General features: G+C 44.6%; 3 protein-coding genes across 3 annotated transcripts; all 3 read left to right on the top strand.

The window, feature by feature from the left end:
- Positions 1-4368: 4368 nt before the first annotated feature.
- LOC310821494 (inward rectifier potassium channel 4-like) lies at positions 4369-8046 on the top strand (the record flags this gene model as incomplete). Its single annotated transcript, XM_083693569.1, has 2 exons — positions 4369-4460; positions 6426-8046. 2 exons carry the CDS (start codon positions 4369-4371, stop codon positions 8044-8046), a joined length of 1713 nt encoding a protein of 570 aa, XP_083549695.1.
- An 11146-nt stretch (positions 8047-19192) lies between these two features.
- On the top strand, positions 19193-21138 carry LOC310821935 (transcription factor SOX-10-like; the record flags this gene model as incomplete). Its single annotated transcript, XM_083694215.1, has 3 exons — positions 19193-19635; positions 19860-20140; positions 20348-21138. The coding sequence occupies 3 exons, from the start codon at positions 19193-19195 to the stop codon at positions 21136-21138; spliced, it is 1515 nt and encodes a 504-aa protein (XP_083550341.1).
- Positions 21139-23516: 2378 nt separating this feature from the next.
- cUnh22orf23 (chromosome Un C22orf23 homolog) lies at positions 23517-25328 on the top strand (the record flags this gene model as incomplete). The annotated part of the gene is made up of 6 exons (XM_083693451.1): positions 23517-23610; positions 23708-23770; positions 23924-24103; positions 24491-24628; positions 24897-24997; positions 25105-25328. The coding sequence occupies 6 exons, from the start codon at positions 23517-23519 to the stop codon at positions 25216-25218; spliced, it is 690 nt and encodes a 229-aa protein (XP_083549577.1). The 3' UTR covers positions 25219-25328.
- Between the last annotated feature and the right edge of the window lie 1447 nt (positions 25329-26775).

The raw sequence follows: 26775 nt of genomic DNA, 5'->3' as shown, positions 1-26775 counted from the left end.
CTCAGCTGGCCATTCGGAACATATCTCTGTTGAGTTGACCTGAGTCATTCCGATGAAGCTCATCTACATTTTACGTCTTTAAACAAACGTGTAATCTCCACATTTATGTTTGATATTGGGTCATGATCTCTCGCCCTATTGAGCCCGGTTAAACCTGTTAATTTATACAGTTGACTCTCCTCCATTCACAGACTAAGATAATCAATGGGCTATAACTAACAAATGCAAATTGTTCAGCTATGTCAACCGTAAATCATGCAACCTATTGAAGAGTCATAATGAAGTGTTAAATACTATATAGGCTGAATTTCCTCACGGCAGTTAGGAAACTTTGATTAGGAGTAACAGCAACAATCGATATCAAATCAATAACTTCTGAGAGATTTCCTATAGGGCTACATCCTATAGCATACGTCATTTTTTGATTGCAGCACTGGGCAGATCCAGAACTCTCAACTTTGCACTGGGCTCAGACTGTAGCCTATTAGCCTATGGAATTATATATATAGGTCTACAACAAGATGAACGTTGGTAAAAACTGCATAGGCCTACTTTCATGTTAATAAATGTGCATTTGGCATAATAATAATAATAATAATAATAATAATAATATATTGCTATATTAATTCTGGCTGTTCTAATCTATTCAGACCTTTATACCAGTCACTTGCTGCTATCTTCTATTTCAGATAAACCTATGGGAAAGGCCTTTGCACTCTTGCCAGCTATACTCATACACATGTCAACACTGTAATTTGAGCATGAATGAGTATCTGTCGAAAGACATCACTGTTGGACAATACCACAACAATCCCTGCAAGGATAAACAAGTCATAATCTCTTCATCTACATCTCCATTTCCTCCATTTCCTCCATCCCTCCATCCCTCCACAAGCACATGCCATCCCCTGTGTCACCTGACAAGCACATGCTACCCCCTCTGTCACCTACAGGGATGTATAGAACACATTGAAAATGTATTCCGGTACTGAATACTGAATCCTGAATCAAAATGTATCCAGTATTCAGAATACTAAATACTTTTTACTTTGTACATGGGAGCATTCAAGAAAACACAGAATATAATTCTTAAAAGAAGCATGGACACACTGAACAAATATTTCTCAACATATTTTGCTAGGAAAAATCTTCACGGCCCTGCAAATCATATCGCTGGTGAATAGCAGTGAACTTGTGCAGAATGTTGTATTCAGCATAAAAAATGAATTGATTTCATGGCTGTAGTCACAATGAGACAGGATTGGACTGAATGCTCAAGGACTAACTATCGCCGACTAGAGTCTTCTTTTAATTTTTTAATAGCTGGTAACTCAAGTTAACATGCGTCGAACACAGTTTTGCCCACTCTCTCTCGACAGAGCTCTCCACACAATACAGCAGCTGTGGGAAGACGCTCAGATCTTTGCCCAGATCTTCTTTCACTTTAAAATGCTCTCTCTTTTAAGCACCGCAAATTGAAAGCCGACTTTTCTCCACCTTCAGTCCTCAGCGGTGCAGTCAGGTGCGTGCAGATCGCACTACTGTATTTTCTGCACTCAGCCGAGCTTCTTCTCGACATTCAGCTGCAGTCCAGTAACACTGTGACATTGACTGAGTTGTCGGCTGTGAAGAAAAAAGAAAGAAAAAGAAAGTATTATAAAAGCAGTATTGATGAAGGTGTCTTCATCAATACTGTTTTTATAATCAAGAAGGTTTTTATTCATCAAGAAGGTGTCTGTCTTCTGAATACCCGGTTTAAAAATGTATTGTAGCAAAACGCTGTGTATTTCAGAATGTATTCTGATGCAACCCTGGTCATCTCTCCCTTAGTTCCTTTCCCCCCCCCCCTCCTTTCATGTCAGTCTCAGATTAAGCAGTGAGGGTTAATCCTGGTCACGTCACCGCAACCCACCTTTCATATCATAGCTTGGATTTAGGAGATTTAGAGGGCAGTAATCAGTTGACAATTTCAGGCACTGACGTAGTGACCACTTATGATGCACTGTATTTGTGATCTTGTTGTGCTTATGTGTCCGTGTGTGTGAAGGAAGGTATGTTGTGGTGTGTAGGACCGAATAGCAGCTAATCCAAATCAATGTGTGTGTGTGTGTGTGTGTGTGTGTGTGTTTGTGTGTGTGTGTGTGTGTGTGTGTGTGTGTGTGTGTGTGCGTTTGCATGCGTCTGTGTGTGTGTGTGTGTGTGTGTGTGCATGCTTGTGTGTGTGTGTGTTTGTGTGTGTGTGTGTGCGTTTGCATGCGTCTGTGTGTGTGTGTGTGTGTGTGCATGCTTGTGTGTGTGTGTGTGTGTGTGTGCATGCTTGTGAGTGTCTGTGTGTGTGCGTTTGCGTGCATCTGTGTGTGTGTGTGTGTGTGTGTGTGCGTTGTTTGCGTGCGTCTGTGTGTGTGCGTGTGTGTGTGCGTGTGTGTGTGTGTGTGTGTGTGCATGCTTGTGTGTGTCTGTGTGTGTGTGTGTGTGTGTGTGTGTGTGCATGCTTATGTGGTGTCTGTGTGTGTGTGTGTGTGTGATTCAGTTTCCCTCTGTGAATCAGTCCTGTTCTGTGAGTCACTCAGGAGAGCACTTACACCCCACACTCATGTGTCTACCCTCTCGCCTCTCGCCCCCCTCGCTCCTCTCCACTAAATCACCGCCGCTCCGACACGGCAAATCAGCCTGTTAAGGAGGGAGAGAGGTTCCTATGGAAACCGCTAATAACTATCATCAAACATTTAATTACTGCAACTCTCCCTCAGGGACCAGTGGCTCCTGTCTTGGTCTAGGAGGAAGTTTCTAGTCCACTCAGCTATTTCTACACCATGGATCTACAATACTGTACATCGGTTACAATAGATAACATAGATAGATATGTAGATAATAGATCTACACAACATTACATCTGGATTCTTCTGTAGTTCTATGCAGCTCTTTGAGGCTCAACAAGCTGCTCATTTCTCACCAAACTGATGATCTGTTGGCAACGCTAATGTTTTCTTGATCCACGGTGGATCCAAGTTCTTTCAGACACCGTCGTCAAGACGATTAAAGTCCCTTGACCGCTGTGATATGATAATCTCTTATAGTTGTTGCCATCGTCCGAAACCCTCAGAAACTGATAAACGCAAGATGACGTAAGTTTAGTATTCAGGTGCTTAGTCTTATCCAATCGGCCCCAGAGATTCCAGATTCAGAGATTCCGCAGAGCTGCTGGTAAAGTGGCATGGATTGACCCTGCGGTGTGTGTCAGGGACTCGCTCTCAGCTTCCCAGCTGCTGACATAATCCTCTTCTTGCTGGGATTGAAGTCCAGAAGGGTCCTCAATCCGGCCAATCAGCACCGGTCAGCCAATCACTGACATCTGTCCACCATGGTGAAGGAATAGTTACATAGTCCGTTACGCAAGGGTCATGAACTGCCTCTCCCACATGATACTAAATCCTGTCAGACACACTGTGTGTGTGTGTGTGTGTGTGTGTGTGTGTGTGTGTGTGTACGTCAGAGCGAGAGAGAGAGGGAGGGTGCGTGTGTGGAAGTGCGTACGTGTGTCAACAACATTTCATTTCATTTGTAGTACAGTACAGTAGTTGTAACTGGAAATGTAACTAACCTTACACTAGGTGGTGTCGCATAGCGTGACTACAGACTGACAGACCTGTTATGCAACACTTTTCAGTTCCCCCGATGGGCAGCAGTGCTCACATAATACGGACAGCTAAGTCACCCTCTAACCTTGTCAACAAGCCAAAGAGCAGAAATCAATTGTTCCTCTAACAGTGGATTACCAGTGCTTCACCTCTTTCGGAGACCTTTGCCCCCCCCCCAGTACGGGCTGTCTAGTTTTCCACCCCCCTGTTGGCATGCAACTCCCTAAGGCAGTCTGCTATCAAAGGACTCCATCGATAACCTTCATTAGGTGGAGTTGTCTAACTCCCGCCAACGCGTGAGTGGAGTTTAAAAGCCACATTTTTCTTTACCAGGGAGAGATGCGACCCGGCCATTATACAGGCTGGGACTGGGAACATTGTATATGGATCAGGGGAGGCTGGAAACCGGAGGACGGGCTCATTGTAATGCATGCAGTGGAATCAGGAATTCCTCATTCCGTTCCGTGCATTATAATGAGCCCGTCCTCCGATGTCTACCTCCGCCGGCCTCCCCTGACATGGACGCTGTGAGTGAATGATGGAATTCTAACTATTCTCTATTTATGATGTCTTTCAGGAAACTCGTCACCGGGAGGCTACAGTCACCTTATCATCATGTTGCTGATATCTGAAAGGAGACCTCATCCCTGAGGCTGTCCCTGCGCCCCCCTCCCCTCCCCTCCCACCCCCCCCCCTACTCGACCTCTCTCTGACCCGCACGTCTATTTTAATGGTTGGCACTGCCCACCTCTGCCTCCATTACTCCTCTATCAGACACAGCCTGATGATCGGCGGAGCCATGGGAGCGGTGCGAGTTAACAGGTAAGAGGGAATATACAGGACAGTTGGCTTTTGTGGTAGTCAGTCTAGTGCTCACTTTAAAGGGACAGTTCACCAAATTGCAAGATCACATACAGCGCCCATCCATAAGCATTCTGTCTTCTTTCAGCTCCACATTCCAACAGTTTGGATTTAAATTCAAACAATTACGATGGGGTCAAAGTAAAGATTATTATCTTTAATTCCATGTTGTTTTTCAGATTGGTTTCACTATTTAGAAAGTACAACATTAAACATACTCCCCCTATTTCAGGGCTGCAAAAGTATTGGGAAAAAAACCATATAATATCCAAATAAAGCACTCATGTTTAGTATTTGGTCGACAATCCTTTGCATGCAACAACTGCCTGAAGTCTGCATCCAATTGACCCCACCAGATGCTGGGTATATTCTCTGGTGATGCCCTGCCAGGCCTGTACTGCAGCCATCTTTGTTTTGAGGTCTTTTGCCTTAAGTTTCCTCTTCAGCAAATGAAATGCATGTTCAATTGGATTTAGTTTTTTGTTAAGTTTGACTTGGCCACTCCAAAACCTTCCACTTTTTGGCCCTGAAAAACTCCCTAGTTGCTATGGCAGTATGTTTGGAGTCATTGTTTTGCGATATGATGAAGCGTCGTCCAATGAGACATCTTGTCAGCAGACAAAATGTTTCTGTACACTTCAGAATTCATTCTGTTGCTGGAGTCAGCAGTTACATCATCAATGAAGACAAGTGAGCCAGTTCCAGTGGCAACCATACACGCCCAAGCCATAACATATGTTTATTTCACAGATGAGGTGGTATGTCAAGGATTTTGGCCGGTTCCTTTTTTTCTCAACACTTTATATTTGTCATCACTCTGGTACATATTAATATTTGTCTCATCTGTCCACAATACCTTTTTTCCAGAACTCTGCAGGCTCTTTTAGGTACCTTTTTAGCAAACTGTAATCTGACCCTCCGGTTTCTGTTACTAACTAGTGGTTTAAACCTTGCAGTGTAGCCTCTGTAGTTCTGCTAGTGAAGTCTTCTGCGGATGGTAGTCTCTGACACATTCACGCCTACCTCCCGGAGAGTGTTCCTGATCTGTGGGACAGTCGTTTTGTTTTCTTAATTATGGTGAGCATTCTTCGGTCATCCACTGTAGAAGTCTTCCTTGGCACACAGTACCAGGCTGTTTGCGATTGCTGAGCTCACCAGTGCTTTTTCTTCTTTTTGATATGTTTATGGTATTTTACTTCTGATTTCTAAGCCCAATAATGTCTACCTTGACTTGCAATGACAACTCTTTGGTCTTCATGTTGACAGACACCAAAAGCAGAATCCAAAGGAAAACATAAAGGCTAGAATCAATACTAGACATTGACAGCTCTCTTAAGCCCGCACAAATGATGTGACGGAACACACCTGACTAACCAGAAACCTACTGGTTCCCTGAAATAGGGGAACTACGTATAAAGGGGTTGCAATTCCTAAACGGTGAAACCAATTTGAAAATAGTAATTAGTTGATTTCAAATCAGTATTTAGAGTATAGAGCTAAAAGAAGACAAAATGCTTCCCCTTTCCAATACTTATGGAGGGCGCTGTATCTGTTTCCTTACATTGAAAGCAGTCGTCAGACAAGGACCGACTGCAATCTATGCAGTGATTCTGTTTATCGAGCCCACTGTCACCAACGGCAAATCCCTTTGTTTGTAGACTCCTTTAGAGTAAAGGAAAGACATTTGTGGTTTAGTAATTTGGGTGAACTATCCCTTTAATCAGACTAAATACCATTTTGATTTGATCCGTTTTCTACATCTAAAAGGCTGTGTTGTTTACTCATGGACTTTTTCCTAGCGCCCACTGCTGTATATGCTCAACCCCTGATTCAATCTATTCTCTCCATTCATCCCTTACCTTTATTTATCCTATCCCTTTATCCTCCTCTGTTGCATCATATGGTCTTTGTTTTCTCTTCATCCAGATACAGCATTGTTCCCACAGACGAAGACACCATTAAGATCTCCACCCTAGGGCTCCACAATGGCAACAGCCCCCTGATGCAGCACACTCTGGGTGGGAGCCGGATGGGCGGCGGAGGGGGCGGAGGTGGTGGAGGAGGGACAGACGGAGGAGGGGGGATGTCAGCCCACCGGTTGACGGACCCCATCCATAACGGCGGCCGTCCGATCTCCACGGCGGGCCCCAGCCGCCTGCGGAGCCGCTTCGTGAAGAAGAACGGCCAGTGCAACGTGGTGTTCTCCAACATGGACGACAAGCGGCGGCGCTTCCTGGCCGACATCTTCACCACCTGCGTGGACATCCGATGGCGCTACGTGCTGCTCATCTTCAGCACCACGTTCCTGCTCTCCTGGCTGCTCTTCGGCCTGGTCTTCTGGGTGGTGGCCATGATCCACGGGGACTTTGAGCTCCGACCCGGCCCAGGAGAGGGACCTGTGGCCGGGCTGGAGGGAGGGGTGGAGTGGAAGCCGTGCATCCTCCACGTCCAAAGCTTCGTCGGGGCCTTCCTGTTCTCCATCGAGACCCAGACCACCATCGGGTACGGTTTCCGTTGCGTTACGGAGGAGTGCCCTGCCGCGGTGATGACAGTCGTCCTCCAGTCCATCGTGGGCTGCATCATCGACTCCTTCATGATCGGCACCATCATGGCCAAGATGGTACGGCCCAAGAAGCGGGCGCAGACTCTGCTCTTCTCGCACCATGCAGTCATTTCGTTGCGGGACGGCAAGCTCTGCCTCATGTGGCGTCTGGGCAACATGCGTAAGAGCCACATCGTGGAGGCCCACGTCCGGGCGCAGCTCATCCGGCCGCACGTCACCGCCGAGGGGGAGTACCTCCCGATGGAGCAGACGGACATAGACGTGGGCTACGACGAAGGGCTGGACCGCCTCTTCCTGGTCTCTCCGCTGGTGGTGGTCCACGAGATCAACGAGAACAGTCCTCTGTACTGCATGAGCCGCATGGACCTGGAGAGAGAGGACTTTGAGATCGTGGTGATCCTGGAGGGAATGGTAGAGGCCACAGCCATGACCACCCAGGCCCGGAGCTCCTACCTGTCCAGGGAGATCCTCTGGGGCCACCGCTTCGAGCCCGTGGTCTTCGAGAAGGAGCACCGCTACCAGGTGGACTACTCCCGCTTCCACAAGACCTACGAGGTCCTGGCCACCCCGCACTGCAGCGCCAGGGATCTCTGCGAGATGACCGGTGGCCGATCCTCCTCAGGCCGAACCTCCTCCTGCGCCTCCTCCGCCTCCACCCGCTCGGTGTCCCCGTTAGGCCCCCAGGCCGCCCGCCACCTCATGCCCCCCCATTCCCCCAGCGCCTTCTGCTACGAGAACGAGGTGGCCTTGTGCTGCGGGGAGGACGAGGAGGAGGAGGAGGAGGTGGGGGAGATTCTGGGGGGGAGGGATGTCGGGGAGGGGGAGGAGAGGGACGTTTGCCTGGACTTCCAGGAGAGGTTTGAGGTGGAACAGACGGTGGATGTGCTGTGTGTGCTAGACATGGACAGTCAGATAGACTTTGATAGGCTGCAGCCACCCATACCCCTGGATCCACTGAGCTTCAGGAGGGAGTCAGGGGTGTGAGACTCTCCTCTATGGAAAGAACTATGTGACCTAGTTACAGCTTCTATGTTTCTCTTTGTGTATCCAACCAAAGTCCTCATATATACAGACAAAGGAGAGATAAAACCAGATTTCTGGCATAAGTGAAAAATAGTGTTTGAAAATCTGTGGGACTGTGACAAGCAAGCAAGTTATTTTGCTATTGAATTCTGTTTTTGTTGAGTACATGAACTGCTGGATCTGATTTGTTCATTTTCTGGGTGTTTGTTAAATGCACTTTGTTATGTTCAACATCCAGTTGTATAGTACTGAATATTTGGATAATTATTCTTTGTTAATTACTTTTGGTCCCCAGAAACCAAATCCTCGTCCCTTTTCATTCATAGATAATCATCACTCAGAAACAATCACTTGTTTCTAATGCTTTCAAAACCTCAAATGAAAGAACTTAACTAATGAGAAAGTCACCAGTTTTTGTATCCATGATTTCAAACACTGGAATGACAGGGGACAACATATTGTTTATTGTGTTGATATTAAAATAATTGTTTTATAAATGTAAATATATAATTTTTCATGTTTAGAAACCAAGGTCATTTTGTCTTCCTGCTTAAGGTATATTACTGTTAATGTTTGATACATGAGCTATGTATTCCAAAATAAAGACATTACATCTTCTGTGGAGGAAAGAAATGATGCAAAATAGAGTCTGAATCGGAACTGGCACTGAGAGAGTGTGGATAACATGTTTAGATAAACAACAAGCACTTTATTCTGTATTTTATCATAAGAATATCTATGAATATTTAAATTGTATGCTGTTTTGTATGAAATGTATAATAAATAAGCAGCATTAGCTGTTCTGGTTGACAAACTCTGTCAGTATCTCATGCACATTTTTTCCCAAGAGACCCCCATATAAGGTCAAAGTTCAATCTAACCCCATGTTGATGTCCACCTGTCCCTGATCACTCAGGTGGAATCGCACACCTCATTGGCTGGCTTGATTTTGGGTACTGGGGTAAAAAAGGCAGGGGGCGGTTGTTCTAGCTCAGTGACTAAGGAGAGGTAATCCTATACCCACACCTGCCTCTCTCACGATTCCTTGTTTTCAAAGCGAAACTGGGGTATTTGAAGTCTGCGTCACAGTGTTATACTTAGATAGCCCAGTAGACTAGAGAGACAGTTTTTATTTGGCTATGTGTCTTTTAGAATGTCCCAGTCAGTGAGGGACAGATACAAATAGAAGAGATGTGGACTAGAGAGGGACGGCAAGGACAGACTGGGGGAGGACAGACGAGGCCGAGGGGCACTGGGGAGGAGGAGAGAGAAAGAGAGAGAGAGAGAGAGAGAGAGAGAGGGAGGGAGGGAGAGAGAGAGAGGAGAGAAAGAGGGGGGACAGCTCATCACCACAACCCAGTCATGTACTAACCTAGATCGCCACTAGAGAGCAATCAAGACAGTGCAACAAGACCAGTGTAAATGAGTGTGGTATACAGGCTCCCTCCTGTGGTAGATCACCGTAGAAACCTTACACTGAGTACGGTAGTACGGTAGGTAGGATATTATTTGACTGTTTACTGGCTCCCTGCGTCCTCACTCTCCACCCTTTTCCCTTAAGTGGGCACTTGTGCATTCCCCTACATGGATTTCAAGTGCGCACTTCAGGGAAAAGCGTTGAAAATTGGGAGGCCGAAAATATGCCTATTTAGCCGATGGATTAATCATAATCAGAGAGGCAACACAGCTTTTCAACCTGTATTTGTAAAAGTCAAAACATTCCTGTGGGCATTTTCAGCAGTGCAGTCAGCCTTGTGGCTCTCTGAGAGGGAAACCCCATCTCTAATCTCCCCTCAACATCGTCCTCTCCCGTAATCTAATCACTCCCATCTTTAATGTCATTAAATGTGTTCTCCTGCTCTCCTAACGAGCCATTTCCCCTTCTCCCTGTCCTCCCTGTCCTTCTCTCCCTCCTCCCTACTGATGTCAGTTAATTAGGCACATTGTCACACCCCCCCTGTCATCGACAGCCATATAAATGAGCAGCTGTGCGACCCCCCGTGACCTTTCCAGGCTTTTCGAGCCGTAATGGCTGACTTGGATCTGGAGAGGCAGGCAGGGGGTGCTTTGTAGATCTCCTCCACCGGTTGTTCCTGCCCCAGGGCTACATGGCCAGTGTTAGGGACAGTGTGTGTGCTTGGTAAGGGACAGTATTCGGGACTAAGTGGTGCGGTCTGGGGGTCTCTGTCTCATAATGAGCTGTTGTGTGTTGTGGAGCTGTGAAGCGCTCACTGGGGGGACACAGAGGACCATTGTCTGACAGTGGTGGCTGCTTGGCTGCCCACTGTGCTGGGAACCACCACAGGCAACTCTCTTCTTGCTTAAGTGTGTGTGTGTGTGTGTGTGTGTGTGTGTGTGTGTGTGTGTGTGTGTGTGTGTGTGTGTGTGTGTGTGTGTGTGTGTGTGTGCGTGCGCGTGCGCGTGCGTGTGCGTGCGCGTGCGTGTGCGTGTGCGTGTGCGTGTGTGTGTGTGTGTGTCTGTCTGTCTGTCTGTCTATACCCTATGTAGGTTTCCTCCTTTCATCTAGCCTGCAGAGAGGACACCTGTGAACACCATGTGCATCAATGCATTGTTCTGTGTCTGCAATCCCTATAAGATGGATAGTGTGCAAAAAGAGTCATGGTTACGTGTGTGTTTACGAGAGTGGAACACATAGAAACAGAAATACTGAAAAATCGCTCTTGTCTCTGTCCCTTTCATGTTTCCTGTCTGTTCTGCCAACAACAGACTCTTTCATTTCGGGCATCGTACTGGCCGCCTTCGTACCCCTCAGGCCCTCTCCCGCTCACTCAGGCTAATTAAATGTTCAGGGGAAAAACTCATGATTGGAAAGTTGCTCTTCTCTCCATCTCTGAAACCAGCCCTCTCTCTCTCTCTCCCCCTCTCTCTCTCTCTCCCCCTCTCTCTCTCTCTCTCTCTCTCTCTCTCTCTCTCTCTCTCTCTCTCTCTCTCTCTCTCTCTCCCCCTCTCCCTCCCTCTCTCTCTCTCTCTCTCTCTCTCTCTCTCTCTCTCTCTCTCTCTCTCTCACCCCTCACCCCTCAGGCCAACCTCACATGGATTATCCCTGCTGTCCGTTTCTCATAGATCTGCATCAGTGGTACATTTTTAGCTGAGAAGTAGGAAGTGTGGCAGAGAGGTCTCATTGAAAGTGTCCTTTAGTTCTGGACTGGGCCTAATCTGTGTCAGGGAAACAAGTAAACAAGTTTGCACAGAAACACAAGTTCCCAAGGAAACTTTGCCCGGGAGTGTTTTTTGGTTATTTTGCATCCATGCAGTAGCAGTACAGTAGTTCTTTATACAGTGGTCATAACAAAATATCTATCATGAATCTATGCTTAGAGGTAGCGAAATAGCACATATATAACTGCACTGTACACACAAGCCCTGGGCCGGGCGACCATACAGGTGGTGGCAGGATGATGCTGCCCCTCCCCCTCCAACCAAAAACCACATGACACCCAAACTCAGCACTGTCTTAATGAGGAGGAGGGGGCGGAGGAAGGGGGGTCTGGGGGCTGAAAGTGCTGCTGTCTGCAGCCTCTCATTCTGCAGTGTCATAAGCCCTAATTGGTTAATTGGATCTCAGTGCTGATTGAGGGAGAGACCTCCGAGGCTTCAGGATGCGCTGACCCGGGTGGCTACCTGCCCTTACCCGCACAGCACACTATGACATCACAATGAAAAGTCAGAGTAGTGCACTCCTGTAGAAAAAAATGAATAGGAATGATGCTGTGATATGAAAAGCTCCTCTGTCTGTAACAACCGTTGGTGTGATATATGTTTTACTAGAAAGTATTACAATTGTATGACACAAAGAGGACATTGTATGAACGGTTAAGTGGAAAAGATCGTCAACATCCTACACTTATCTGTGACTAAATGCCTTGACTAGCCCAGTGCTGACACATATGACTTGAGGGCCAACCAGTCCCAGATCCCGGTGTTAAAGCCTCTATTGTCCATCTCCGCATCATCATACCGTAAGACTCAACATCCCTCTGCTGATGAGTCAGACTCATCATTCCATCCATCCATCTCTCTCTCTCTCTCTCTCTCTCTCTCTCTCTCTCTCTCTCTCTCTCTATCTCCATCTTTCTCTCTCTTGGCCTCTCTCTCTCTCTCCATCGTTCTGTCTCTTTCTCTCTCTCTCTTTCTCTATCTCCATTGTTCTCTCTCTTGGTCTCTCTCTCTCTCTCTCTCTCTCCTCTCTCTATCTTCACTTTTCCCTCTCTTGGTCTCTCTCTCTCTATCTCCATCGTTCTCTCTCTTGGTCTCTCTCTTGGTCTCTCTCTCTCTCTCTCTCTCTCTCTCTATCTTCACTTTTCTCTTTCTTGGGGTCTCTCTCTCTCTCTCTCTCTATCTTCACTTTTCTCTCTCTTGGTCTCTCTCTTGGTCTCTCTCTTGGTCTCTCTCTCTCTCTATCTCCATCGTTCTCTCTCTTGGTCTCTCTCTCTCTCTATCTTCACTTTTCTCTTTCTTGGGGTCCCTCTCTCTCTCTCTTTCTCTCTCCTTCTGTCTCTTTCTCTCTCTCTCTCTTTCTCTCTCCTTCTGTCTCTCTCTCTCTCTCTCTTTCTCTCTCCTTCTGTCTCTCTCCAAGTCACAACTGAGGTAGCTCTGGCTAATGTAGATACAGACTCAGGGCGGGCGAACAATAGGCTATTCATGATGCAATGATGATCCCCCCCCAACCTCCACCAGCCTCCACAGCTGCACAGGAATGTGGTCCAACAAGTCCCCTCCGCCCCCCCCCCCCCCACCCAACTCACCCCCACCCCACCTCACCAGCACCACCATCGCAACTGAAGCCAACCTCAACCCCCTTCCAAATAAAAGAGGACCGAAAAATAAGGGAAATTCTGCAGACGGAAAACACAAAGAGAGGATTCATGGTTTAGTCACAGACACTCACGGAAAAGAGGGGGACCCATTTAAGTGTTGCGCAGCTGCGCTAATTCATTGGCGAAAATGGGTGAAGAGAGACAAAGGTCAGCAAGCAGAATCATTTTTCTTGACGGAATCTACGAGGCAGTTTTCACTAAATCATGAAACTATAAATCACAGTGACCCATTGTAATCAACATGAAGACTTTTTCAGTGAATAAACGCATAATAACATAATATAATAATATCTGAGACAATTTAATACAGTATTTTAATATCTGGTAAGTGTTTACATGTATGAAGATGGCCTATTGACTGGTATGATATTCGTCCATTTTGCAAATCCCAGAATATCACACCAAAGAGGGTGTCCAGGCTGAGCATCATGGTAAAGTCCTCTGTGGCTCAGTTGGTACAGCATGGCGCTAACGTAGATACAGACTAATGCGCTTAGGTTGTGGGTTTGATTCCTGCTGGGACCATATATACTGAAAAATGTATGCACTCAATGCAATGTAAGTCGTTTTGGATAAAAGCGTCAGCTAAAGGGCTCACATTGTATAGTAAAGACTACATCTGTGAGCCACCATGGATATTAAGGCTTCATCTGACCCATGAAGACCTGGGGCCCTGGATACGTGTTCTCCATTTTAGAAACAAAGATTCTCCATTTTGTCACAGGGCTTCGGCTGCTTTTAAGGTCGCCAGATACATCCAAGTATAGGAGCAAGATAGGAATCGATTTGTGCAAGTTGTTAACCAGGTGTAGAGATTTGAGTCCGAGAGGGTCAGAATCATTTTGATGTAGCTGTCAGTTGAATTGGACATGGATTTCCTAAAAAGGAGTACAGTTCAATTCCTAAATTGACCGGAAATCAGATCAAATTGACCCCCAATAACAAACAAGCCTAGTTTGGGATATTTTGACCATATTTTCATACTTTGTTAATCATAAAATTAATTACTAATAATATAAAATAAGATATAAGACAAGGGACTGACAAGAAAAACAATATTTCAAAAGACACAAACAAGCTACTTGTACGACCATGTCCAGACTCCACAATAAATCTTTCCAACCAAGTCAGTCCACACAAGGTTGCAAATGCAAAATGTTTTAATTTACATATTTCTGAGCGCATGTTGAGTGCGTCACCGTTTGGGATAAATGACAGCATTCATACCTCCCTAATGTGTTCATTGACATGGAAATTAATCCATGTTCCTCAATTATGCGACAGTTTAATGCAGAATGTGACCCTGCCTGTGACTGTTTGACCGCTGTTCATGCTGCCCTGCTTATCTGTTCCAGTCCGATCTGCCCATCGTCAGATCTTAGGAATTTCCCAGAGAATTCGTCAATGGAATGAAGCCAAAACAAAAGGGCAATCTCACTCTCTCCTTCTGTATCCCTCTCTCTCTCTCTCCCTCTCTCTCTCTCCCTCTCTCTCTCTCTCTTTCTCTCCCTTTCTCTCTCTCTCTCTCTCCCTCTCTCTCTCCGTCTCATCATCAGCACCCCTTTCCTGGCCTCCGGACTGAAATCACCACTCTCGATCTCAGTCAGTTATTTTCCTCCAAAGATATTTTGATATCACGATCATTCGCCACAGGCTGCATGATTGAGTACAAAGGAAAACATCTTATTTTCTTTTTCTTTTAACCGCAAGCATGACACAAAGTAGACATCCACCTGAGGGTTGACCCCTTGACCCCGCGGATCACGAGTCTCCCATCCTCTCCCCTGCCCCAGCAGCATACCCTACTCTTGTGACACATGCAGAGAGACATTAGTGGAGTCACATGGCAGGTTACTGCAGGCATGTATGTCCATGGTTAATAGGGACATGTGAGTTGTATTTTCCAGAGAGCACTCTCTGCCCTTATGACACGGATACTATGACCAGAACAATTGAGGAGCATATGACATTTCATCTTCATGTGTCTTACTCAGAAATGAGAATTGGACATGACGTTGGGAAGATTTATGTATGGCATGCAGCGAAACAATACAATACGATGTACTTAATTACCGTCATATGGCTCTTTCTGTTTTATGTTTTCGTCAACAGTTATGGAGGAAATAGGATCAAAATAAATCTAATTCATGTTCTACATTGTTCAGCCAAATGGAGGAATAATTAATTGTATTCAATAAAGTTTTACATTTCGATTTATCTAAAAAAAACACTTGGTTATGAATTAATTCATTTCAAAGACAATATTTAATCAAACGAATATTAACTCAAATGTTAATCTAAAATCAAATTACATGTGTATATTTACAAATATACACATACACTTGAGCTATATACTTTGTCGGATTATTAAAGATGCATGTCTGTAATTCATAAACTAAAAAGTACAATTAAAATCGAATGGGAAAAAAAAAGAAAAAATAGAAGAAAAGAAAATGGAAAAAATTGGTAGGTTAGATAACAACAGAGACAAACAACGTTTTGAAGTTACTTTAAAACGAATAAAACGAAATCAACATGATGACAAATTATTACAAATAAGCATTTGTCATAAAGGCCTAGAGCGTTTCCGTTAATCTATAACTCCGGTAGGCTATCTTTCTACCTCATCAAGACAATTAGGCCCTATCTTACTAGTTGTATGAGTGGGCAGAATCACAACGTGTCTGTAAACAATATCTTACGGGCGGTCGTGTTTACGCTTCTCTGCCTTGAAGACAGAAAAATCTAATTCGTTTTAGTTGACTCAATAACAACAGTATAGTTTATGCGTAAGACTGACTGCGACATATTTTTAGGCAGTTATTAACCAAAAAAAATCCAATCTGTAAGCAGAAGGTTTTCGAGGCCTTTTACTTTTTCAATCCTATTAACTGCATGGGTTTTAAGTAAACGATTAAGAAGACAATTGCGCACTTGCTTTTGAGATAAGTAAAACATGTGAACGTAGTTTAAGTTAATAAACGAGATAAACGCAGTTTTGCGTAATCGTATCAACAACATAGTAGATTTAGATCTTATTTCGTAGATTTTGGTATCTCCTAATTACCAGGACTTCTAACCCAAATACACCATGAATAAATCGAAAACACGGTGAACAATAGGCCTATGCATTTCCTACATTATCTTAATTCTCATTCAACTCTTTTTTGGGGGGAGGGGAGGAACATACATACATTTTATTTTCACTTAATTTAATTTCCCCCTTTCACATGTTTTTCTGTTTGAATTCCTGTGAAGCAGTCTACACATAACGTGTGTCTGGCATTTATAATTCAATATCTCTACGTTCTATAGAAAAGACACCATACCATGCCCTCACATGAAGTTCACAGCAACCTTTATTGCATATGCATACTCTACTGCACTCAGCACATACAACATCACATTACTCTGAACCACATACAAAATGTCTAAATCAATTCTGACAGATACTGAACATCACATTTCGAGTAACTCCAGTCCCATATTTCTCGGTATCAAATGCATTTTCTCTCAGACACAGGCACTCACATCAAGGCTGCTAGAGGCCCACAGCATCCTAGTAGTCGATGGGTTGTATCCTATCTCCCCCCATCCTGCAGGCACCTGGGGGGGGGGGGGGGGGGCAACCAAACCCCTCAAACCAATCCAACACACACAGGCCCAAATCCTGGTCTTGGTGGCCCTGCATAGGAATAAAGTGACGGGACGGAGAGAAGTCCATGTGTCCTGTCTGGTCCTGGGTACTTTTCTATGAGTGTGAGTGTGTCCGTGTTATAACGTAGAGGAGAGAGGGATACACATCTCCCTCTGTTATCATTTTTTCAAGATGCACAAAACTGCTTTTTGTTCCTCATTTTTTTTTCTTCCATTTACGAGGGTAATGGAAGGGGGCTTGGGCGTTTGATCACATGGTCACAATTCACCTGAGACCAAAAACAAAGAGTGTAAAGAAAGAGAAGAGAGAGAGAGAGAGAGGGAGAGAGAGAGGGAGAGAGAGAGAGAAACTGAGACACAGATTCAACATGAGAACGAAAAGGGAGACACAGGGGTTATTGTTGCAGTGTGTGTGTGAGTGTGTGTGTGTGAGTGTGTGTGTGTGTGTGTGTGTGTGTGTGTGTGTGTGAGTGTGTGTTTGGGCTGTAAAATGCAGTCCGTTTTACTCCCAATGTCGCTTCACGGTTGAAATGTGTGTGCAAATTGACTGTAGATATGTCATAAATATATCACTGTGAGTATGTGTCATGTTTTTTTGCTGTACACAACTGTCCAAGCCTTTAGAAACAACAGCACATTACTGTACATGCATTACACATTACATTTCAGGACACAACTGGACCTCAGGACTGAACGGGTCTGATTTGCATATCAATACAGGCCATTCAAAAGCAACGAGCATCAAAAAGGAAATTTGAGGAGAGGAAACACATTCAGAGAGTGTATTTGTCACATCCACAGTGGCCCTATAAGGACTGGGTCCATCGGGCGTTTCCAACAAGTCTATGATTAGTTCAAATCTATACCACTTTCTTTTGCTCCTTTCAGTCCTGAACATATGAGCTATTTCCATAGGGGAAATACCTGAGAAAGCACATTTCTCCTTTAGTATCTTTTGAATATTTAACAATAATATTTGTTATATTTTTCACAGAAATTATAGTCTAGGGCTGTCTGAGAAATAATCATATTTTCACTGCTACTCCAGACAACAGACCTATAATGCTATACACATAATCCCATGGCGATATTTGTGACATTTAGTTTAATTTGACCACAAATAACTCTTCTCATGATTGTTTATTTATTTGATATAACATGTTAACACATCAAACAAAGCGGCCCTTATTTTGAACCTAAATAGGCCCACTGTAAAGTCACTTAAACCACTCTGATGCAAAATCTCACCTCTTTTCATTGGAAATATTCGTGGTGACGGACGGACAGACTATAACAGTCATCCTGTCCTCCAGTAAGAAACGAGTAGAATATTGGATGACCAATACGCGTACAGCGTGTGTGCAAGAGGGTGGCGTCGACTCCGTGCTGGAATGCTGCCTCTTTGAGAATGTTTGCCACTTTCAATCACTTTTTTTTCGTTCCTCTCACAACGGCGCTCTTTAAGCTCCGGCGCGCGACACAGAGCGGCCATTCATCGCGGGGCAAACCGAACGAGGGGGCAGGGGACAGAGCGCGAGCGTCACACCGGTTACAGGGGAACGCACGAACTACCGTGTTCTACGGGCGACCCACTAAACTGTGCTTTGGTAAGCTATGAAACTTTTTTATTTTCCACATATGGACATAAAACTGACTTTGACGCTTTTTTTTTTTGGGAGATTGCTGAAAAATACCCAAATCTTACTCAGGCTGAACTCCGTTAATTCCCAAGTTGATGCTGACTGAGTTTTATCATAAGCCGTTTTCTTTACAATAGTCTGATGGTCGTTAAAAACAATACATTGAATATTCTTGAATATTCTTGAATTACGTAATTAAATAGTTCGAATGTTCAGTCCTCTGTGGAAGCTTTGTGACCAATATTGTTTTGAATAACTACAAATGGGTGTAGCGAAAATGTATGTTTATGATAGCATAATATAAAACAGCAAGAGTGGTTAGATAATGTGGCCCACCACTTATAATAATATATCAATTACCATGGGCAAATTAGATATTATCTTTCGTTCAATTTCTTGTACATTTATAAACAAGAAAACATGAATGCCTCTCTTTCATCACGGAGCCTTAAGTCATTTCTAGGGCCTACCATTTTTAGCAAAAATACAGTCGCAGTTTCTCATGGAATGTAGCCTACAAATTAGATCAAATTAGGCCTATACTGTAGAGACATGAGAATAGTGTCTCTTTTACATTTTTGGAAAAAAAAAATGGGCCTGCTTATAATTAGAACTTTTTTTATCACTGAAATAAGGGTCTGGCTGTTTGACTCAATGTAACAATGTTTATATTGTCTAATTATCTTTATTCTAATTTCAGATGTGGAAAAACGATTAGAAGGATAGAAGAAGATACACGTGGAAGAAGAGAAGGTGAAACAAACGCACAGAGGGAATAATTTTGAAAGAATTTAAAGCAGGACTCGAGTATGGGCTTACTCTGTTCATTTACTAATGGGAAGAATTGCATGTAAAAGACGAACAGCAAGTTTGGAACGCATCGTCAGTTATAAGTCCATTCGCTGAACAACGAAAGCTTTTACAACTTTTATTTTTCTGGATACCTTTGTGTTGATAACATACTCAAATAAAATGTCGGGAGAGGAGCACAGCCTGTCCGAGGCGGAGCTGAGCCCTGGGGGCTCGGATGATGGTCAGTCGCTGTCACCAGCGCATTCCGGGGCCACGGGTGGTAGAGACTCGCCGCTGAACATGCGGTCGCAGCAACTGACAGGGCTTTGTGGCGAGGAGGGCGGCGAAGAGGAGGGTGGGATAGTACCGAAGACTGAGGAGGTGGAACCCGATCGTTTCCCCATCGGCATTCGCGAGGCGGTCAGTCAGGTGCTCGACGGATACGACTGGACGCTCGTGCCCATGCCCGTGCGCATAAACAACGGGAGCAAGAGCAAGCCGCACGTGAAGAGGCCCATGAACGCCTTCATGGTGTGGGCGCAGGCCGCGCGCCGAAAACTGGCCGACCAGTACCCTCACCTGCACAACGCGGAGCTCAGCAAAACCCTCGGCAAGCTGTGGAGGTGGGTTTGAGGGAGCCATTTCCCACTAAATACTCCTGAAATAAATAATCTGCGTCTTGCCATAATGTTTTTTGTTTGTCTGTTCGTCATGAGCGCGTGACGCATGCCTAGACGCACCTCCATCATATGAGAACACATTTTCAATAACGGCGTTTGGAAAAACACTGTTCCGACGTTGCTAAAATGAAAGGCTCCATGTAAACATTTCTTATTTCTCCCTCCAGGCTCCTGAACGACGGTGACAAGAGACCTTTTATAGAGGAGGCGGAAAGGCTGAGGAAACAGCACAAGAAAGACCACCCTGAGTATAAGTACCAGCCCCGGCGACGTAAGAACGGCAAACTGGGGACTTCCACTGAGGCGGACATCAACGGGGAGGGCGAGGGGGGCAGCAATGCCCAGCCCCACTACAAGACCCTGCACCTGGAGCACAGCGGCGGGCACAACGGAGGGGCAGGGTCACCCCTGGCTGATCTTCACCACCACCATCATCATCATCCTGCAGGTGAGAGTATAGACCTTCACCTCGGGGTCAATGTCACTTTGAATTTGAACTAACTTTGTTTGTTGGAGTGCATTTACACTAACTACTAGGTCACTCTGTATAATCCAGTCCCTTTAGTTGAGAAAAATAAGAAGACACGTCTATCTCACATCTTTAATGTGTATGTTTCACTTCTATTGCTGACTGTTTTTTTCCATTTCCCTCTAGGCCAGGGTCACAGCCCCCCCACACCCCCCACCACCCCAAAGACAGATCTCCAGTCTGGGAAGTTGGGGGAAGGGAAGAGGGAGGGTGGAGGAGGGTCAGGGGGGTCCAGAGGAGGCCTGGGGGTAGGCGCAGAGGGCGGGTCCGGCCCTTCAACAGCCGGAGGGAAACCCCATATCGACTTTGGCACCATGGACATCGGCGAGATCAGCCACGACGTGATGTCCAACATCGAGCCCTTCGACGTCAACGAGTTTGACCAGTACCTTCCGCCTAACGGGCACCCCGGGGTGGGCCAGGGCGGCGCCTCGGCAGGGTCATCCGCGTCATCCTACGCCTACGCCCTCGCCGCCGCCAGCGGTCACTCGGCCGCCTGGCTCTCCAAGCAGCAGCAGCAGCAACAGGCCTCCCACTCCCACTCCCACTCCCCCTCCGCCTCCTCCTCCGACCCCTCCAAGGCCCAGATCAAGAGCGAGTCTGGGGCCGGGAGCCACTACGCCGAGACCTCATCAGGCACCCACGTCACCTACACCCCCCTCAGCCTGCCCCACTACGGCTCAGCCTTCCCAAGCCTGGCCTCCAGGGCCCAGTTTGCAGAGTATGCTGACCACCAGGCTTCTGGGGCCTACTACGCCCACTCCAGCCAGGCCCCTGGGCTGTATTCAGCCTTCTCCTACATGGGCCCCACCCAGAGGCCCCTGTATACTACCATAGGAGACCCCTCCAGTGTGGCCCCGTCTCACAGCCCTACGCACTGGGACCAGCCGGTCTATACCACCCTATCACGACCCTGAGAGAACGAGAGATGGGATTGTGTGTGTGTGTGTGTGTGTGTGTGTGTGTGTGTGTCTCTGTGTCTGTGTGTGTACGTGCAGGTCTGTGAGAGGTATACCTTATTGATGACATATTGGAAGTTTGGGATATTGATACCCATATAATTAGCCAATGTAATGAAAGACGCATTCATAGTGGCCTTATGGAGTTTTTCCTTTTCTTTTTTTTACTGTATATAATTTCTATTATCCGGGCCAAGAACAGATAAAAACCAATGGTCAATAGCCAATCAGAATAAAGCCTAACAAATGTGTGCTGTTTAAGTGTGAAAGGATGCCATATTGGCATGGTATTAGTGAGCTCTACAATGGGACCAAACTAGTCTATAGGTTCTTAGGTCCATACTAGGGTTGGCAGTGGCTCGACAATAAACAAGTGACATTTGCTTATCAGAAGTGTTTTGTTTTTTTGTTTTTTTTACGTAACGTTAAGACTGAAATAATCAGATTCTATTAACCAAACTAAAGGAAATGTTTGTGACGCCATTAGTAGACTAGTGTTATTTTTATATGACTAGTGATCTTTTTATGTCGTTGTCATTTTTGTGTTAACTTTATGACTTTACATTTGACATGTCCCGGGTTGATATTACACTGATATATGTGCACCACTGCTATTGACAACAAATATTTTCAAGTATAACGTTTTTTTTTTCCCGAAGTACGGTCTGTTCTTGTGGCCGATACGGATACTTTGAACTCTACTTGTTATGTCATGCTGCCTTCCGTGTTGTTGTTGCTAAGCCACAGTTAAACGGGGGAAAAGGAAAAACAAAAAAAGAGGGAAAGAGAAATTCTAGGAAATATCTCAGCTTGCGTACATATCTTTCAGTACTGGAAACATCACATTACCTCAAGTCAATGTTCACGTGCCAACAATATTCATAACTGACATGCTCAAATTATCTTGATGGTAATCCATTTTGTTTTGAGAATGACACAAATTAAGCCTTTTGATGTGTCACTGGAGCTTTTATAATTGATATCTATTGGATATTGATTATTCTCCTGTTTGTTTATGAATGATAATCACGTATTTTTGTCAAATCACTGAGAAAAAAAAAGCCTTTGCAATATATCTTCACCAGCTTTGCATATGCTTTATGTCATTGCCAAGTTTTTAACCACATGTCCAAAAGTTCTTACAACGATTCTGTTTTGTGTATAGATGTCCCTCCTGTTCCTCCTCAGCAATGTGAATGAGTATTGCAACGCGCCGCCTGTTTCGTGATGTGTACTGAATCATTTTATACTGACCCCTTTTTACCCTGTAGTTTTTATTTAAATAATACAGTATCACATTTTTTCTTCTTTTTTTTTTTCTTTCTTCAGTTTTGTAAAATGTGTTTGCTGTACATTTGCTGACTATTTTGCTTCAGAAAACAGCAATGTTGAAATATTATTGATGTTGTCATCTATTAAATCGAGTTATTTATAAAAGCTGAATTCCATTTTGATTCCTTGATCTTTTGAGGGAATTCAGTAGAATGGAAATGGTCTTATTTGACCATCACACAAGCATCAGATGAATGAGAGAATTAGCCTCTGAATTAACACCTACAACAAAACAGAGTAGCATGCACAGGTGCAAAAACAATAACAACAACACCATCTTACAACACAAACCCCTTCCCTAAGCGCTTTAGTTTCTGTCTGTGTGTGTGACAGGCTAAAATTGACTACTAATTCCCTGCATTTAATTGGCTGGGGCTGCATGTTACAGAGAGAGACAAAGGGACCCATTGAATATGAGTGCAGCTAGGGAAGGGGGAGGAGGGTGATAGAGGTAGCACAGGGAAGTTAATGTAGGCCTATTTATTGTATATTTCTATGGACAGTTCAACCCTATATCATGCAAACAAATGTATTGTGTCTGAACCAAGATGTGACACAAATAGATCAAATAAATATTTCACAAAATATAAGATGATATTGTTTTTTTTGTAGTGAATAGGATACTGGACCAAGTTAATTTATATATAGACTATATTATATTTTTCCATAGCTTATTATATTAAAACGTCTCTATTCTCCATGTGGCTATGCCTCCATCTAGTGGACAGAGTTGTTTAATCGCCCTCTTTGGTTGCCATAGCAGCCGGCAATTGCCGGAAGAAACACTCAATTAAACTCGAGGAAAGCAAATATTCATGGTAAGTTAAGTCTTGCTGATACTTTGAATGTTGGCAACAGTTTTTTATTACATTAAATTAACTGACCTAACAAACAGGCAAGATTGTATTCTTATCTAAGACGTTTTGATATGGCGCGCCTCTATGGAGACAACCATGCATATCTGTCTCATTTAGGAGCATCAAGACCTTTTCTCTTTGTTGCAGATGGAGACGTCCTCCCGTGGGCAAACTGGTCGAGGGCTGTGGAACTGTCCAAGAGGACCACAGTACAGCAAGGACACTCAGGAGATGCTGAAATGTGAGTTTGTGTTCTTGTGTTTGTCGTCTTAAATCATCAATTCGAGTACTTACTTACCGTAAGCCGATACAAAAGGCTACTTGTGCTCTGTTAACAGTGATGATGCAAGAGTCAAGACTCACCAACTTCCAGCAAAGACAAATTAATGACAAACTTAAAAGTGAGTACAGTGTCTGGAAAAAAAAGAAAATAGTTAATGTTAGTCTTCAACATCGACACTTACAGTGTCTGAGGTTCATATACACATATTTTTAATGGAGAATAGATGAAACGATAGTCATAATGTTGTTTATGTTTTCTACCTGTCCGACAGAGGGAGCTGCTTTGCCGTTGACCTGTAACCCCACGTCATCAGCCCCACCCCAGCAGCCCAAACCCCAAACCATCAAATCTGCCTCTGTCCGCGGTTCAACCAAGTCCCAGAGGCGCAGCGCTGAAAAGTGTAGTTCAGGGGACAACTACACGAGAGAATTGTTCCGCCCAAGCGTGACACGTATGTGCTCTTACCGCCTTTGAAGTGAGATGTTTGAAATTCCTGAGATATCCGCCCTCTGATTACGCTATCTAGTCTAGTTCCCTGATAGCAGGTCAGAGACAACTTGTACCAACTTTATCATAATACTCTCTCTCCTTGTATGAAGTACATTACCTTATAACTGCATGGCCTCTTTTAATCTCCCCAGCTAAAAGGAAAGACTCCACACCTTGATATACTTGTATGCTCCCAAGTGTGTTTATTTATAACAACACTTCAACTCATTTCCCGATGGGGCTTTTCTTTGATATCCAGCACCTGCTCAAAGCCACCTGATGTGCACAAGTTTCTATCTCCTCCTTTAATTTCAACCTAGTTTCCCCTCTTTCGTTACCTCTCCTCTAGGAGACCTGGAGAAGGAGAAAAGGAGGCTCCAGAACATTCTGGCCACGGGGCAGGAGGAGCCCAAACCCAGCCGCCCCCGGAACACTCCACTGGCCCTGGGCCCAGAGGGGGAGGGGGAGAGGGACAGGTTCCAGGAGGGTGAGGTTGACCCCAAGAGATGTGTGGAGACTGGGGAGGCTGGTGGAGGTAGAAATCGGAGGATGGGCTCGTTGTAATGCATGGAATGAAATGAGGAATGTTGTCAAATGTTGTCCATTCCATGCACTACAATGAGCCCCTCTGTGGAGTGAACATGTTGTTTCCCACTGTGGCAATTTACTCCTACTCTATATCTTCCTGCCACAACATGGTAATGTAACCATCTCTGAGAGTCTTCAGGGGGTTGATTTTCAGTTTCTTTTCCTAGTGCTGGGTGAGATTGAGGAGAGGAAGCAGTTTCTGGAGGAGATGAGCTCACTGGGGAAGGGGAAGCAGTACTTCAACCTCATCAACACAGAAATATCACAGGTAGAAGCCAGATTTCTCTCTCTCTCTCTCTCTCTCTCTCACACACACACACACACACACACACACACACACACACACCTTCCTGAATCTCCTCTATTTGCTTCCAGAAAGTCCGTGAGCTGGAGGTGATTGACAAGGCCCGCTGTGCGGAGCTGAGGACTCTGATGACATCAGAGAAAACGACAGAGCCCAAGATGCAGGAGGCAGGCGCCCACAGCTGACTGACAGCAAGAAAATGAGGAAGAAAAGCCTGTTATCAACTCCCACTCTGTCAACTGACGGCTGCTAATATGCTAATCCTCCCCTCCAGCGTCTACCTACACTGCACAGAGCTCCAAGAGTCAAACATGGATTCCATAATCCGCTTCTGCATTATGATAATCATGCATTATGATAAACTAAAACACAAACATAAACAAACATAAACTCTCTGTACTCTTTATCAAACTGTGAAAGATCATAGGACATTAAACACGGATTAGTTGCATTAATTTGTTTTATTTTTCAGTCTCCCATGTTTCTATGCAAACCTGTTGTTGTTGTTGTTGTTGTAAGGACAGTGTTTTACGTTGCTATGGCGCTACAGAAGTCCTTGGTTGGACTCACAGTGGAAGACAGGCACCAAGACGGGGAGAGACACAATGACAACACACACAGACAAACAGCCATTTAAAATGGAGGACAAGTCCACAAAGACAGAGACTGTAAAAGACAAAGTGGGTGATGTGAAGAAACAAAGACAGACTGTAACAGATTAATTTATAATGTAACGACAGAAACATCAACAAACACAATTAAATAATGGCACTCGTACGAACATATGGAGCTCTTAGTATTGACTGAAACGGTCAATCCTAACCTTTAAGGCAAACTCAATAACATCCGACAGAGTAACGGTTACAGAGTAAAACATATCAAGGCATTGTAAAATATAAATTAAAAAGATTGCATATGTTGCCGGCTCACCCTAACAGTTAAACTGTTATCTGGTTCAGTACTAATGTTAAAATACATCTATGGTTTTTATCCTTATTGCATCTGCAGCTCCTAATGTTCAAAAATCAGTCACTAACATTTGCGTACATCTGGTCAGAACTTTCATCTCTAATGCTAAAATCAGTGAAGTGATGTCATCATAAGCCTAAGAAAGCCAGACACAGCGCTTCAAATTATTTTCTAGTTCTAAATACATTATGCCACCGAGGGATTCCTTAAGTCTATCTGACCATTATACAAACCTAAACATTGTCTGATTTGATACATGAGTCAATGATTTGGGAAAACATGATTACTATAACGAAAATAAAACATTGTCGCTTCTATTCACTGTTAGTATTTGGGCTCTCATATCTCCCTCACCTGTCTGTCATATCTCCCTCACCTGTCTGTCATATCCTCCTTACCTGTCTGTCACTCCGTGACGATGACGATCAAATACTCAACTTTTTTCCCCTTAAAAGGATTCACAATATTATGGAAAATATACATTTTCATAAGTACAGTACCACAGGATCAAACCAGATAACATTACTCTTAGCCAGGGTTCTACAGACAATCTAGGGGTCAGAATGTGCAACATACAACACGGAGATTTTCCATGGAGTTGTTATCCTCTCTGTGGTGTCAACTTCTCCATATGAAGGCAACTTATATTACATACAGTACATCACATTGGAGTAGCTGTGTTTTTGGATAGAGCGGGGGAGTAAATTGCAGCAGGTTTTATCGGCTTCAAAGTCTTTGATATAGCTGTGTTGGAAGCCTGGGGTTCAGTTCTT

The sequence above is a fragment of the Argentina silus genome (genome assembly GCF_951799395.1).
Source record: "Argentina silus genome assembly, chromosome: 22".
NCBI lineage: Eukaryota > Metazoa > Chordata > Actinopteri > Argentiniformes > Argentinidae > Argentina > Argentina silus.
Note: the sequence above shows the minus strand (reverse complement) of the source record. Positions and strands in the feature narration are given on the sequence as shown.